General features: G+C 42.5%; 2 protein-coding genes across 3 annotated transcripts in view; both read left to right on the top strand.

Annotated features, from left to right (window-relative positions):
- Positions 1 to 17,448, top strand: part of LOC310855929 (ictacalcin-like) — a 35,436-nt gene that overhangs the window by 14,814 nt on the left and 3,174 nt on the right. The window contains exons 2-3 of one of the 2 annotated variants that reach the window (XM_083761123.1): positions 9,012 to 9,160; positions 10,059 to 10,217. The exons of the other annotated variant lie outside the window; for it this stretch is intronic. Of the exons in view, the coding sequence (XP_083617249.1) occupies positions 9,044 to 9,160; positions 10,059 to 10,199 (258 nt within the window). The 5' untranslated portion in view covers positions 9,012 to 9,043 and the 3' untranslated portion in view covers positions 10,200 to 10,217. Of the gene's footprint in view, positions 1 to 9,011; positions 9,161 to 10,058; positions 10,218 to 17,448 lie in introns of those variants that run through there. 2 annotated transcript variants of the gene reach the window in all.
- Positions 3,733 to 4,848, top strand: LOC310855928 (protein S100-A1-like; the record flags this gene model as incomplete). Its single annotated transcript, XM_083761121.1, has 2 exons — positions 3,733 to 3,885; positions 4,561 to 4,848. The coding sequence occupies 2 exons, from the start codon at positions 3,733 to 3,735 to the stop codon at positions 4,699 to 4,701; spliced, it is 294 nt and encodes a 97-aa protein (XP_083617247.1). The 3' UTR covers positions 4,702 to 4,848.

The following is a 17,448-nucleotide window of genomic DNA, read 5'->3' as shown; positions in this document are numbered from 1 at the left end:
GACGCACGTTTTCTCATTGCAAGTAAAACTACTTTTAGAGGCAAGGAAGCGACCAGGTGCTCAGGAGGTGTGCAGGTATAAAAAATGTAAAAATTGTAAAAAGGTGCTCCTGCGATCAATCGGGATAACACATATAGAACAAAGCGGAGATCCGGGCACCCCTCAATGTTAAAAAGGAGGAAAACTTTATTCAACCGACATGTTTCGACCTATACGGTCTTCATCATTTTAATTTAACTGAATTTGTACGGGCTTGTCTTATTGGATGACAAAGAAAACTACTACATTTGTACGGGCTTGTCTTATTGGATGACAAGAAAACGACTGAATTTGTACGGGCTTGTCTTATTGGATGACAAAGAAAACTAGGTAACAGTGATGGAAAAAGTACTCAAATGTTTCACAAAAGTATCAATACTGCAATGTAGAAATACTCTGTTACAAGTAAAAGCCCGGAATTCAAAATGTACTTCGAATTGCAGAAATGTATTTTGGGCTGAAATGGTAAAAGTAACAAATGTAGAGGAGTAACAATACCTGTATACTTGGATCTGAGATGTAGTGGAGAGAAGGAAATATACTCAAGTAAAGTACCAATGTAAAAAAAAAAAGTAAATGCACTTGGTTACTTTACAGTTTACACAACTGCAGCTAGCTAAACCTAGAGTGTACGCCCACTGCTTTGAAAACCAATCCTGATAAAAAGGACCACCCTAAAGTATTCATAATGGTTCTGTGAACCTGTCAAATCTCTGAATAGTTTCCACCCTCTTATCTCCGTATTTCAACTTTTATTTATATTTATCTAGTAAAACAATGCCCTTTATTCATCATACAAGGGTACAGAGAGAGAGAGAGAGAGAGAGAGAGAGAACAGCTAGGTCACTGTCTCTGAAAAGTGGAGTGCTGACAGAAACGACCGCATGTTGTCAACATTTTAGAAGTATGTTGTAATAATGCCAGTGTGTGGAGTTTATAGAACATTGTGTTATAATGAGACTGGCGCGCTTCATCAGGTCTGGGTTGCTCTGTCTATAGAACCCATTCAAAGCACCACCCTTAACGAGAGAGAGAGAGAGAGAGAGAGAGAGAGAGAGAGAGAGAGAGAGAGGGGGAGAGAGAGAGAGAGAGAGAGAGAGAGAGACTATGGGTGTGGCGTGGCAGAGACATCAGGATCAGTCTGGCGTCGGTTGTGCCAGCTGTGCCGCAGCATTCTGGGCGGGAACCCCTTTTGGTGTTTTAAGCATTGTTACTTTAGCTATTGAAAAATAGCAGATCTACAAGCTCATAGCGTGGCACCGAGTGCCGCGCTATATGAGCTTATAGGTCTGCTATTTTTGAAAGAAATCGTGAAAATGCGGCGCAAATCTTTGAATATATTATTCTTTCACAGCAAAACGTTTTTAATTCAAATCTTTGCTTCTGAGGGGGCCAAATACAGATAATTCTGGGGGTCCTTGACATGAAAATGGTTGAGCACCACTGACATAGAAACATGAGGTTTTTCAGAAAACTGAGAACTTAGAAGACTTTTGTTTTTTAATCGGCTTCAGGTCGAAACGGGTTAATGCATCAGTTCCATCATCCATTATGTCCCATGATCTGTATAGGCTACCACTGCCATTGATACAATCCATGTGGTTTATTAATATTAATATTCTTATTGATATTCTAGTGTCCATGCTGACATGACCTACACACCTTATACAGACTTTATACTAGACAGTAGGACAGCTGAGAGGGAGACGCTTTAGGAGAGATGGACAGTAAGACAGCTGGGAGAGAGACAGTGTAGGAGAGACAGACAGTAGGACAGCTGAGAGGGAGACAGTGTAGGAGAGACAGACAGTAGGACAGCTGAGAGGGAGACAGTGTAGGAGAGACAGACAGTAGGACAGCTGAGAGGGAGACAGTGTAGGAGAGACAGACAGTAGGACAGCTGAGTGGGAGACAGTGTAGGAGAGACAGACAGTAGGACAGCTGAGAGGGAGACGGTTTAGGAGAGAGAGACAGTAGGACAGCTGAGAGGGAGACAGTGTAGGAGAGACAGACAGTAGGACAGCTGAGAGGGAGACGGTTTAGGAGAGAGAGATGGACAGTAAGCGTCTTACTGTCCTGTGCATATGAGTCAGTCATGCCATGGAAAGAACAATTTTTCGGACGGTTTTGTGATGAAGAAGGCCCACTTTCCCCGGTGGATGCACTCTGAGGCCCCCCACCACACGTATAAAATGCAGTTTTTGTCCAAAAAATTTCACCAGATGAAAAAGATAATTGTAGTTACTCCACTGCGCCCTCTACAGATATTGCCAAGAGACACTCCCAGAATTTTATTGGGAATACAAAAAGTAATGGCCAGTCTTACTGTCCTGTGCATATGAGTCAGTCATGCCATGGAAAGAACAATTTTTCGGACGGTTTTGTGATGAAGAAGGCCCACTTTCCCCGGTGGATGCACTCTGAGGCCCCCCACCACACGTATAAAATGCAGTTTTTGTCCAAAAAATTTCACCAGATGAAAAAGATAATTGTAGTTACTCCACTGCGCCCTCTACAGATATTGCCAAGAGACACTCCCAGAATTTTATTGGGAATACAAAAAGTAATGGCCAATTACTGGCCAAAAGAAAATGCATTTTATACGTGTGGTGGGGGGCTCAGAGTTCATCCACTAGGCAAAGTAAGCTTTCGTCATCACAAAACACTCTTGCATTGGTGAGTAGTGAAATCGTTCTTTTTTTATTTCAACTCAAGAGGCTGTGCTGCGTGACCAGAGCTATTCTGGGATGATTCTGTGGTCTTGCCTACACCAGTGTTGCCTCTAATGTTCGACCGTTTCCCTCTGCCCCCTGTCTGTCCTCCTCAGCCATGTCCTCTAATGTTTGACCGTTTCCCTCTGCCCCCTGTCTGTCCTCCTCAGCCATGTCCTCTAATGTTTGACCGTTTCCCTCTGCCCCCTGTCTGTCCTCCTCAGCCATGCCCTCTAATGTTTGACCGTTTCCCTCTGCCCCCTGTCTGTCCTCCTCAGCCATGTCCTCTAATGTTTGACCGTTTCCCTCTGCCCCCAGTCTGTCCTCCTCAGCCATGCCCTCTAATGTTTGACCGTTTCCCTCTGCCCCCTGTCTGTCCTCCTCAGCCATGTCCTCTAATGTTTGACCGTTTCCCTCTGCCCCCTGTCTGTCCTCCTCAGCTATGTCCTCTAATGTTTGACCGTTTCCCTCTGTCCCCTGTCTGTCCTCCTCAGCCATGTCCTCTAATGTTTGACCATTTCCCTCTGCCCCCTGTCTGTCCTCCTCAGCCATGTCCTCTAATGTTTGACCGTTTCCCTCTGCCCCCTGTCTGTCCTCCTCAGCTATGTCCTCTAATGTTTGACCGTTTCCCTCTGCCCCCTGTCTGTCCTCCTCAGCTATGTCCTCTAATGTTTGACCGTTTCCCTCTGCCCCCTGTCTGTCCTCCTCAGCCATGCCCTCTAATGTTTGACCGTTTCCCTCTGCCCCCTGTCTGTCCTCCTCAGCTATGTCCTCTAATGTTTGACCGTTTCCCTCTGCCCCCTGTCTGTCCTCCTCAGCTATGTCCTCTAATGTTTGACCGTTTCCCTCTGCCCCCTGTCTGTCCTCCTCAGCTATGTCCTCTAATGTTTGACCGTTTCCCTCTGCCCCCTGTCTGTCCTCCTCAGCTATGTCCTCTAATGTTTGACCGTTTCCCTCTGCCCCCTGTCTGTCCTCCTCAGCCATGTCCGGCGGAAAGGTTCCTCAGCTGGCCGGCGCCATGATCCTGTTGATCGACGTGTTCGATAAGTACGCCTCGAAGGACGGTGACGCCGAGTCGCTCAGCAAGGGAGAGCTCAGTGACCTGCTCAAGGCCGAGCTGGGAGACTTCACCAGTGTGAGTGTTCACTTAAAAAAGTGTTCCCTTTACTTTTGACCAGTACTAATTTCACTGCCTATTATCTCCACCCCCCCCCCCCCCCCCCCCACACACACACACACACACACACACACACACACACACACACACACACACACACACACACACACACACACACACACACTGACGAATACTAAATGAAGACTAAGCAATGACTAATTATATTGGTTGTAAATTGTAAAATGTCGTAGGCTCAAATTCAATATGTCAGTTTGTCACCTCCTTCACATTCAAATAGTAGAGAGTAAGGACTATAGTAAATAACGATAAAGAAATCGGCGTAACATTTTGTAAAAAAAAAAATGCAAACCCCACATATATAGCAACTTGTTCGAGTTAATGTCCCTGTCCCCTGTTAAAAGTAGCCAAAATTGTTAAAGCTAAAGAATGCAGCAAATGAAAAAAGTTTAAAACACTCATCTTTTACTTTCTCTAAATAACAACCTAAAACATGAACCTTGGTTTTAAAGTTGTCCTTTAAAGTATTATTGGTTTTTATTTGTGAATGGAAAACTGTCAGGATGCAGAAGACTTTTTTTTAGAATCTGATCTCAGGTCAGAATGGGTTAATTATTTCTATGGATTTGATGTGTTACTTACTGTAACCCCCCTCCTTTCTCTCTCTCTCTCTAGTCCGGTGATAAGGCAAAGGTAGACCAGTTCTTCAACCAGCTGGACGAGAACAAGGACGGAACCATCTCTTTCCAGGAGTTCATGGTCTTCACAGCATCGCTGACCATGATGATCCAAGGGATGTCCACCAAGAAGATGTAATTCAATCTTCTGCTTAGAGAGAGAGGATGATGGAATGCTGTGGGGGGGTTTACCTTGTTGTGACTCGTGGCGAAAACACACACGAGTTGGGGGGGGGAAATAAAACTGTAACCGTGTCATTTCATAACACAAATAAACATTGTTATACAATATTGTTTGCTTCATTGTTCCTCAAACCCTCATCTATTACAGTGCAGTGTTCCTCCTTCTACAGGGGGGGACCACCACATCTTTGTGTGATATAATATGAACTTGTTAACCACTTGATCCCTATAGCATTAATACTATTTTCCTGAAAATAACCTGATCTACAAGCTTGTAGATTGGCTATCTTGAGATTTGGTGTAGAGGGAAAATATTCGAGAATCACTGAATTATGAAGTGAGGGGCGTCTGACTTTTAGAAGCCTGTGCACATACGGCAGGGTCACTTTCATTTACTGCCACCATTGGCTAGGCTACTGTACATTATGATACATGAATGAAGTGTGTTATTGTATGAGACAAAACCAGTCACAAGATGTAGTCTATCCCATTCTGACCTGAGATCAGATTCATACGAGGTTTTCCACTGGACACACACTGGTCTGATTAACCCATTCTGACCTGAGATCAGATTAAAAAAATGTCAGTCGTTGTTCGATCTTTCAAAAATAGCAGACCTACAAGCTCGTAGCGCGCCACTCGGTGGCGCGCTATGAGCTTGTAGATCTGCTATTTTTCAATAGCTAAAGCATAACATGATGCTAACACCAAAATGGGTGCCCCGGTCAGAATGGGCTATTTATATTGACCCGCATGACATCACATGCTGTCAACAAGCATACTGTACGTCCATAGACTCCTTTGGCTGCCAATTATGTTTGTTAAAAAGTGTCCTAACAAACATTAGACGTCAATAGAGTTGGCTGCATTATATGATTAATAATAATACGTTCAAAAGCCAGAGTACCAAGTACAGCGGAGAGCCACATTTAAGTTTACAAAGAGGGTTTAAGAGGGTCAACAAACAAGACCATTCATTTACACAATGATAGTGCTGTCAAACAAATATGAATATGAATATGAATATGTAATCTATGAAATATCTTTATCTGTTACACTATGAAGTTGGGCCTCCCTGGACTGAAAAGACATTGAGGACCCCTGATCTATGGTTATAATAGTTTGGGTCTTTGGGACTATTCATTTTGGTCTTGTTTTAGTTAGTTTAGGCCCATAATTATTCATATTCATTTTTTTAGGAGCGCTAGTGCCTCCTATGCCCAGCTCTGTGTGTTTGTGTGAATCATTACGATGATTGGCTGATCACCCCATAGCGATGATTTGATTGGCTGAGAGCAGAAAAGTGAAGATGCAAATTGTGATGATGTATGATGACAAGAGCGCCTTCATACAGGTGTGATGTGTTTTTTCTAATTCAGTTAGTTTAATTCATTTTTAGAGATGATTTGCTAGTTTTTATTTCTTAAAGAAAATGCTATTAGTTTTAGCGTATTAGTTTTAGTTTTGTGGAGTACAAGTAAATAACGTATTACTCAGATAGATAAAGTGCAAATAAAAGGTTACTTTAGGTTCCACCACTAGTTTTAACCTCTCCACAGAGACCCTCCTCATGCCTGAAGAAGGCCTGGAGGGACCCAAACGTTGCCTTATTAAGAGGAAAATACTCATGTAGTCTACCGAGCAGATACACAGTGACCCCTTTTCCACCGGTTGGTTCCCAGTGGGAACCGGTTCAGTTCTTTTTGGTTTTTAGTCCATGAGCCAGAGGTCCAACATTTGTGGACGAACTATACACTATATTAAATTGTTTATAGGATCAATACAAGTAAATAAATACACGATAACCCTTCCACAGTAGTAGCTTTTTCATATTTTCGATTATTTTGCATATTTTCCTACATAATGCCTCATTTGCATATTCAAAAATGTAAAATTTGTAATACAATAAATCATTGTCTTCGTGTAAGTACTCAATTGGGGGAAGTTTCATGGTGATAACAATCTAATATAGGTATGGTTTTGCACACTCAATTCATAATTAACGTTTCAATTTTGGAGCTCTGGCTCATGGACTAAGAACCAAAAAGAACTGAACCGGTTCCCATTGGGAACCAACCGGTGGAAAAGGGGCCTGTGTGCAGGTGCATTTTCATTCCTTTCATTGATGTCCACTGGCCTATACGCACCTGTGCATACGCCTGATTTCTAAGGCCTGACTCACACTTTCGCAACAGATTGATCTATATATGCTTGTTGTATGAGATGTATAGCTGATGCAAGCTCGCGATGCATTTCCAATGGGAGTCACACATGGTTTGACACAACATTTGTGGTGGGGGGGGGGGGCAGTCGAAACACAGCCGAAAGCTGTACAACACAAAATGTTGTGTCAAACCATGTGACTTCCATTGGAAATGCATTGGGGCAAGATGTATCACACCCTTTGTATACTGTACATCTAGCATGCATCAATGTTGTATGCTAGATCGAAAGGTGATCGCTTGGATTATTCCCAATTCCCTTCTTTTTGGTCTCCCCCACAAACTCTTCATGAGCTCCAACTGGTACAGAGCGCTGCAGGCTGCACGCGTCATCACCAGAACCCCTGTCATCAGTCACATCAGAACAGAACCCCTGTCATCAGTCACATCAGAACAGAACCCCTGTCATCAGTCACATCACCCCATTTTACACCAACTCCACTGGCTCCCCATCAAATACCATATTGACTATAAAATCCTCCTTCATACATTCAAGGCCATCCATAACCTCCACCCCCCCCCACCCTCCCCCATACCTGTCTGACCTTATTCACGTCAAAATTCCCACCAGGCCTCGTAGGTCTGCCTCCTCCATCACTCCAGCCCATCTGTCCACCATGGGGTCAAGAGCTTTCAGCCGCTCTGCCCCTCCTCACCTCTGGAACTCCCTCCCCACTGATATTAGAGACATAGACTCAATCACCACATTAAAAACCCACCTGTTTAGGCAGGCTTACGGCTGACCTCTGTGTTTTGTGCTGCAAGCTGTACCATATTTTTTGCTCTTGCTTTTAACTGTGTTTTGTATTAACTGTTTTTAACTTGTTGTAGGCCTACGGCGAGTCGGCGACCTTGTAGAAAAACGGCTTATAAATGAAATGTATTATTATTATTATTATTATATTGGCATGCTGTTTTCCAGCATGCTTTCGAGTGCCAGCCAATGTAGGCCACTATGAATCACCCCATTCACTGGAAAGGAATTACAGTCTCCGGTGGAATTGGTTGTACACGCGGATATAATTACATTAAAATGGTTTTGGGAGTAGAACCACAGGGTTGTAGAGATTGCACAATTCACCCCGCATGGAATGAGGACATTTGGATGTACAGTAAGTCCTTTCCTATTGAAAGGGTGAGTCATAGTAGACAGGGTTCATTTTGGACATACTATAGCCTACTTCACACCAAATGTTAGGAAAGTCCTCCATCTTGTGGCGAAGCATAGGCACTGCAACACACCTGCACTGAGTTGAGGAGAGTGAGTGGAACACACCTGCACTGATTGCTGAAGGCCTTCAAAAGGCACTCCCTTCGGTGCAATTCTTTGAGAGGCAGCTGCACAGTTTTGTTCTGTTATATTTATTTGTATATTTTCTGTCTTCCGTTGAGTAAGTACCGATTTTATCAATTGTTATGTATGATTTGTTAATTTACCTTTAAATTGTATGTATACATCTGCTTCACTGGTCCTAATATTCAATAGCCACTAACCAGCTGATGCCTACCAACTTTATAGGACAGCTGACAGTTGACAGTTTAGGTTGACAGTTTAAGGGGGACAGACGGTAGGAGAGGGAGATGGTGTAGGTGAGACAGACTAAAAGGGAGACAGTTTATAGGAGAGATGGACTGTAGGACAGCTGTGTATAGTGTATAGAGGGCCCTATCTTGTGCCACCCTTATCCCTAATTTGCCTTTTATCTTTTACTAGCTGACCTACATTGACACAGTGTGAGCTTGTAGATTGGCTATTGGAACAATTTTAAAAGGTTTTAAAAGAAAATGGCATTAGTTTAGGGATAAGGGTTAAAGGGTGGTGCAAGATATAGCCCAGAGTGTTTGTGAAGAAGGTTGCAACATTCTGTGTACCAGTATATGAATCTGTCATGGACCACTAGATGGCAGTGGTGTCTGGACTTTGATGACATTTCACAGAGTGGCTGCCCCTCCTGTTGGGGTTTGTGTGTGTGTGCTCTTAGAAAGGCTCAAGTGTTGCTTCTAATGTTTGACCTATGCCCTCTGTCCTCAGCCATGTCGGAAGTATGTCAGGCGGTTCCTCAGCTGGCCAAGGCCATGATCCTGTTGATCGAAGTGTTCGATAAGTACGCCAAGAAGGACGGTGACGCTGAGTCGCTCAGCAAGGGAGAGCTCAGTGACCTGCTCAAGGCCGAGCTGGGAGAATTCACCAGTGTGAGTGTTCACTTAAATGTTCCCTTACTTTTGACTAGTGGTAATTTGGTTAAGTGAGTGTTTGCTTTACTTTTGGCCAGTGCTAATTTAGCGGACTAGCACTATGATGGAAGGAAAAACAATAAATGTCATAGATGTTTCCACTGAAGAATAGGCCTATAACTAGGCAATGGTGACTAAATCCATTGACATTTTTTGTCAACAAAAACTAAAGTGATGGAGGGATAGTGAGGCCTGGTTGAAGAGCCTTTACAGATTCAGTACAGGAATGTCACAGGTGCAATGATGGAAGAAATCTTCAGCATTTGTTTTACTTAAGGTGGCACTTGAGTATATAGTTTTAATGAGTAAAATGCAATTTTGTGAGCTGTATGTCTAACTAAATACATTGTGGGTGTTTGGCCTCCCTGCTCATTATTTTGACCTGAGCGACCAGGCAGGCTCTACTAGCTCAACGGCAAAAAATGATTCAAGTCTGGGGTAGAACGGAAAGCTACATAGTGCTGCTTTATGTAAAGTAATCAATAATGTCCTGTATTGTAAATCTACAGTAGGCCAGTACTTACGAGTAAAGTGTAATATAAGATCTGGAATTTTCACAATTCTTGCCTCTTTTCTGGTATTCAAATGTAGGCTACAGAGCACATTGAGTAGCCTACTTAGTCACCACTGATCATCTCTCCCTCTCTGTAGAGATGCCATGTTTATTGACCTGGCATCCTAGCGTTTAAAGTAGTTTTATTTTTATTTTTTATATTCTACTGTTGAACTGAGGGGTTCTTGGTTTCCTTATAATCCCAGATGACTATTTCTATGCCCTTACTGTGTGTTGCTCTGAAATGAGAGCGTCTGCAAAATGCCTAAATTGCTCCCCCTCCACCCATTCCTGTCTATATAGTCCGGTGACAAGCTAAAGGCAGAAGAGTTCTTCAACCAGTTGGACGCGGACAAGAACGGAACCATCTCTTTCCCGGAGTTCATGGTCTTCACAGCGACACTGACCATGCTGATCCAAGGGCTGGCCATGAAGAAAATGTAGTTTAATCTCTGGCTGGAGAGAGGATGATGGACTGGGTGTCTATTTTGCTGTGGGGGGCTTACCTTGTGAGTCATGAGACAACGCATGAGTTGGGCGGGGGGGAAAAAATATAACGGTGTAACCATGTCATTTCATAACGCAAATAAACATTGTTGATACAATCTTGTTTGCTTCACTGTTCTCAAACCCTCATATTGCAGTGGTTTTCAACCCCTTTCATAATAAGGTCAAATGTATATTTTCCGTTTGAGCCATGGACCACCAATTGATGAGATTCAAGGCCTATTCATAGTCTGGATTTTCGGTGGTGAGCTGACCACTGGCGCTGAATTATCTTTTGTGGCCAGATGTAATTTCCTGGAGTCTAGTAGGACTATAGTAAATAATAAATCTCTATAAAACTTTGAAAAAATGCATATTTAGCCCCAAGCTCTAATGACCTGTCAAACGGCTAAAATCCCTAAAACGAAAAATCTGCAAATGAGAAAATGTAACGCTCATCTTTTACGTTCTCTAACAACCTAAAACATGAACCTTGGTTGAAGAAAAACTAAAGTTGTCCTTTAAGTAATGCAGCTAACTTAACTCTTGAGTGTGCAACGTATAACCAAAATTGATCGCATAATACATTTGTTTTCATTTTACACACAAATTAAAGATCTGAACTTTCTCTTTTATAATTTACTCTAGTATAAATGTATCTGTGTATAATCATCTGATAATAATCAGAGTAAAGAACAGAGATGGGCAAAATACATAAATGTATTTTGATACAAAATACAAATACTGGGTCAAATGTATCTAAATAAAAAATACAAATACTGGTCTGAGAAATGTATTTGAGATACAAATACGTATTTTCATGAACATGTGTATAATGAGTAAATTCATAATTGATTGCCAAATATTAAATTAATGACCCGTCAGAATGTCTAATACATTGAAGATTATATTAAGAATGATACACTTTATATTTTAAGCAAATTAAACGGCACCCACAAAGGAATGGTAACTCAAAACTTACCTCTCATTTGTGGTTCAATTTGACACATTTTACACACAAATTAAAGATCTGAACTTTCTCTTTTATAATTTACTCTAGTATAAATGTATCTGTGCGTATAATCATCTAGAGTAAAGATTAAGAATACGTATACCTTTCAACTTCATTGTGTTAACCAATGTTCTGCATATTTCATATAGTACAGGTATGTAATTTGTCCTATTGGTAAAATATATAATGTAGTTGCATGAGCCGTTTGCTATGAGACCTGCCTGGTTCAGAGAAGGAACATCCGGCATGTCACTCAGTCTCACTGATTGGCTGAATAAAGGATGGCTTATTAGGTCGTCCTATAGCATAGGAGGAGGCCTCAGGATGGGTGTCCTATAGAGGGTATGCTTGTGACATCATCGTACCTGGAAGTTATGCGGGAACGCCCGCTGAGTGACAAAAAACGACTTTATGGCCTTGACAGCCCATTCATCCACACAGAAAAGTATACTTTCTGGCCTTGACAGCCCCATACATCCACACAGAAAACTATACTTTCTGGCCTTGACAGCCCCATACATCCACACAGAAAACTATACTTTCTGGCCTTGACAGCCCCATACATCCACACAGAAAACTATACTTTATGGCCTTGACAGCCCCATACATCCACACAGAAAACTATACTTTATGGCCTTGACAGCCCCATACATCCACACAGAAAACTATACTTTCTGGCCTTGACAGCCCCATACATCCACACAGAAAACTATACTTTATGGCCTTGACAGCCCATTCATCCACACAGAAAAGTATACTTTCTGGCCTTGACAGCCCCATACATCCACACAGAAAACTATACTTTCTGGCCTTGACAGCCCCATACATCCACACAGAAAACTATACTTTATGGCCTTGACAGCCCATTCATCCAAACAGAAAAGTATACTTTCTGGCCTTGACAGCCCATTCATCCAAACAGAAAAGTATACTTTCTGGCCTTGACAGCCCATTCATCCAAACAGAAAAGTATACTTTCTGGCCTTGACAGCCCCATACATCCACACAGAAAAGTATACTTTCTGGCCTTGACAGCCCCATACATCCACACAGAAAAGTATACTTTCTGGCCTTGACAGCCCCATACATCCAAACAGAAAAGTATACTTTCTGGCCTTGACAGCCCATTCATCCAAACAGAAAAGTATACTTTCTGGCCTTGACAGCCCCATACATCCACACAGAAAAGTATACTTTATGGCCTTGACAGCCCCATACATCCACACAGAAAACTATACTTTATGGCCTTGACAGCCCATACATCCAAACAGAAAAGTCCTGTCTGATTGCATTAAACAATGTTAAACTCACCCACATTGCAGCTGTACGAAAAGCTTGAATTATCCTTTCTATTTGCAAAGTTTTTGTTTCATAAAAATCCACCATAGAAACATTATGAGCTACTTTCTGTCAAGAAATGCCCTGCATTTGATTATTGTTCTAAGTGTCAGAGTTTGGAAGTGCTTGTTTTCTATAACACAACATTTTGCTGCCTCCTGCATTATGACATTTAGAAACAGGTGGTACGCAGGACGGTTGAGTGATTTCCAACGATCGCTTCCAAACTCCAACACTCCAACACTGCTGCTCAATGTTTTGCCACTCAGTCTAGATGAGGGGGGCGTGTCCTGATGGGAAAATCATGCATGTGCATACTCTATTATAATACTGCAGCAATGTTGTCAACTGTCGTGTGTGTGTGTGTGTGTGTGTGTGTGTTCACATTGAGCCCCATGTGGTCCTTGGTGGATGCGGTGTCTCCATAATGTCGCAGAGCCTTCTGCCCGTGGCGCCTGACTCCTCCTCCTGGTCTCCGCTACAACACAGAGGAGCCTTCTGACGTGGCGCCTGACTCCTGGTCACCGCTACAACACAGAGGAGCCTTCTGACGTGGCGCCTGACTCCTGGTCACCGCTACAACACAGAGGAGCCTTCTGACGTGGCGCCTGACTCCTGGTCACCGCTACAACACAGAGGAGCCTTCTGACGTGGCGCCTGACTCCTCCTCCTGGTCTCCGCTACAACACAGAGGAGCCTTCTGACGTGGCGCCTGACTCCTGGTCACCGCTACAACACAGAGGAGCCTTCTGACGTGGCGCCTGACTCCTGGTCACCGCTACAACACAGAGGAGCCTTCTGACGTGGCGCCTGACTCCTGGTCACCGCTACAACACAGAGGAGCCTTCTGACGTGGCGCCTGACTCCTCCTCCTGGTCTCCGCTACAACACAGAGGAGCCTTCTGCCCGTGGCGCCTGACTCCTGGTCACCGCTACAACACAGAGGAGCCTTCTGCCCGTGGCGCCTGACTCCTGGTCACCGCTACAACACAGAGGAGCCTTCTGCCCGTGGCGCCTGACTCCTGGTCACCGCTACAACACAGAGGCCGTTTGGTCACATACTGTGCGGCTCCATCTCAATGAACATTAATATTGTGTAAAAGTTCAACGTTTTCCCTAATATAATTCAAAAAGTGATACTTTAATATATTCTCAATTCATTGTGCATACCTTTTTTTTACCTTTATTATGGCGTACAGCTCATGAAAATCAAATCCTATCAAACAATTTTCTTTAAAACGAGAAATGTCGTCGACCATCCGAAAAGTATTGGCTACCTTTGAACTAATATTGTCATCAATGGGGCATGGAGGTGATCAGCCTTTGTCACTGTTGAGGTGTTATGGAAGTCCAGGTTTGCTTCCATAACAGCCGTAAATGCATTTGTATTGTTGAGTCCTAAAGGTGTCCTAACAAACATTAAAAGTCTATAGAATTGGCTACATTATGACGTAATTTCAAAAGCCAGAGTACCAAGTACCGCAGAGATTCAAATGTAAGTTTACAAACAGGGTTTAAGAGGTGAATCATACACAAACAAAACCATTAATTTACACAATGATAGTGTCGTGTATTTTACTAACCATACACTAACTACAACTTAGACAACAATAGACAAAAAAGGCTGAATGAGTTTCTCTATACTAAACAGCATACTGCAGGAAAAAGTAACCAGGCAATGGCATCAGACGCTCAGATGAAGGAGCACGCAGAGAGATGAGCTGAAGTGTAGAGTTTGTATTTATTGCAGCAACCGAGACCGATACAGAGAGCTTCCCGCGGCCCAGCTGTGACCGCGGAGCACATAGCACAGACTGACCGTGATCGTCAGCCTGCACCCAACCAGTCCCCTTAACATTGCAAAAACAGACATTATATGCGTCTAACATCAAACAGAGGTGTTTTACACTTTTACATATCAACAGTGGGGGAATGCATAAAGAGTGACGTCTGAGATGTAATCAATTGGCCTCTTGGTTGAAACAATACAATGCTAATTCCTATCACACCCAGCCAGCCAGGCTACTCCACTATGCACGATGCTTCAGCTAGACTTACAGACTGACTTTAGCACAGAAATGTAGTTGACCCAAATTACCCGATATAGTATAGAATCATTGTCCAGATACGACAATAGTGCTGTCAAACAAGTCTATGAAGCCATCTATGTAGGCCTAATCTATGAAAAAGCTTAATCTGCAACACTATGAAGTTGGGACTCCCTGGACTCCAAAAAACATTGAGGACCCCTGATCTATGTCAAGGTTATAATAGTTTGGGACTATTCATTTTGGTTTAGTTTTGGTTACTAAATGTACAGTACTAAAGTAAATGTTACTCTCCACCACTGGTTTTAACCTCTCCACAGCCATTCTCCAGTGGAATTGTACATGCAGATACAGTATAGTGGCGGCCGGTGACATTTGTCCTAGGGAGGGCGCTATAACAAAATCAAGAAAACATGCACTAGGTATCATAGATTAAATATCTACTGAGGGAGCCTGTCTAAGGTTTATTAAATATATCTACTAAGGGAGCCTGTCTAAGGTTTATTAAATATATCTACTAAGGGAGCCTGTCTAAGGTTTATTAAATATATCTACTAAGGGAGCCTGTCTAAGGTTTATTAAATATATCAAAATGTAACAAAAGGTTCATATAGGGTTAAAGAAACAAACCTGAGACAGAACGACCAGTGCCATAAAAAAGTGCAATGGCTCAAAGCCACATGACCTTGCTACAGTGGCTTTAACATTAGCAAAAAAATAAACAAAAAGTCCTTATAAAAGAACCCTCAAAGCCATGACTCTGCCATTCTTTTTTACTTTTTGTTATTTTGTACATACATTTGTGATGATTACATCAGGTTTGTCTGGACCCAGCTCTTTAATTCTTATTTTTTCTCTCAAATGGTGTTTTCTGCAGTGATTTCACAGAGTTTTATTTTTCCTCTTATTGTTCCATTATGCAAGTGAATTAAACTATTATTATCTTGACTTTACCTGGCTCCATTCATCTGTCTCATCCCTCGTTTTTCTAGCGTATGTTGTTGTGGCTGTGTGTTAAACCCATGTCACACTGTGCTGTAATGTTTATGCTGCCCCCAACTGCTTAGTGGTGTGAATAACATGTCATGGATCGCACATTTTTCGCGACCAAGTGGCTGCCTATAGACCGATTCCGTACCGGTTTCATGGTTGCAGCCTACGTATTTCCTGTAGGCGGACTCGACATAGCTGCGGGAGTAAAACCCTCACCAGGCGCACCTCTTCCACTACAGTGAACGGCAGAGTGACTGATGTTAGTTTGCCTCAAACTTTACTCCTTTACCTGCTTTTTTACTAACACTAACATTACAAAAATGCCCAGAACATCGAGATGAACCTGTGTAGTTTATGGCTGCTCCAACAGTAGTGGCAACATAAAAAAAAAAAAAAAAACGGAATGTCTAATATCCACCTCGGTGGCGGAGACCAGAGCCATTGAGTAATGGTTGAGACAAAGCAGTGAAGGGTCCTGAAAGATACGTAATTTCCCAATACCCAATCTTTCTGTTTTATGAACACAAGGCTGCTGTATTTTATACCTCATACTAAGCATTTAAAGTATGAGGTATAAAGTACAGCAGCCTTGTGTTAATAAACAGAAAGATTTGGTATTGGGTAAGACTTGCGTTATGTATCTTTCACTGCTTTGTCTCAACCATTACTCAATGGCTCTGGTCTCCGCCACAGCGGTGGATATTAGACATTCCGTTTTTTTTTATTTTTTAAGTTGCCACTACTGTTGGAGCAGCCATAAACTACACAGGTTCATCTCGATGTTCTGGGCATCTTTGTAATGTTAGTGTTAGTAAAAAAGCAGGTAAAGGAGTAAAGTTTGAGGCAAACTAACATCAGTCACTCTGCCGTTCACTGTAGTGGAAGAGGTGCGCCTGGTGAGGGTTTTACTCCCGCAGCTATGTCGAGTCCGCCTACAGGAAATACGTAGGCTGCGACCATGAAACCGGTACGGAATCGGTCTATAGTTTGTATTGAAGACATGTGGACCGCAATGCATTACTCTTCAATGCAGAAAGACAAGGGCTACAGATGAACGCGCACCAACATGTGACACTCAGTAACCAATCAGGAACGTTACACAACGTAAACAACATTTCACATTTAATGGAGGCATAATACTAACGTGGCAGCATAATACAACTTTTAATCACTGCCTTTGGTTAGTGCCTACTTATATTATATAATATTTACGTTTCTGGATTGCTAATTTTAAATAAATTACAGGCTGTAGATTTCGTTTCTCAGTCATTCTTATTCACGTTTTATTCAGGGGGTGGGCATGGTGGTGCGGCGCACCAGCGCCCCCTATGGACGCACCGCCAGTATAATCACATTGAAATGAGGTTTTGGGAGTATAACCGGGTTGTAGAGATTGTACAATTTCAATTTCCATTGAAAGGTCGAGTCATAGTCATTTTGGGTTCATTTTGGACATACTATACTTCACACCAAATGTTAGGAAAGTCCTCCATCTTGTCACAAAGCATAGGCACTGCAACACACCTGCACTGAGTTGAGGAGAGTGAGTGGAACACACCTGCACTGAGTTGAGTAGAGTAGAGTGGAACACACCTGCGCAGATTGCAGAAGGCCTTCAAAAGGCACTCACTTGGTGCACTTCTTTTAGAGGCAGCCGTACAGCGTACAGTTTTGTCCTGTTATATTTATTTGTATGTTTACTGTGTTCTTTGAGTAAGTACTGATTCATCATTTGTTATGTATGATTTGTTGAAGTTACTATAAATTTCTATGTATAATGCATCTGGTTCACTGGTTCTAATATTCTTGATAATTA

This window comes from Protomyctophum parallelum (genome assembly GCF_964188405.1).
Source record: "Protomyctophum parallelum genome assembly, chromosome: 3".
NCBI classification, from domain to species: domain Eukaryota; kingdom Metazoa; phylum Chordata; class Actinopteri; order Myctophiformes; family Myctophidae; genus Protomyctophum; species Protomyctophum parallelum.
The sequence above is the reverse complement of the archived record's forward strand: the minus strand, read 5'-3'. Positions and strand labels throughout refer to the sequence as shown.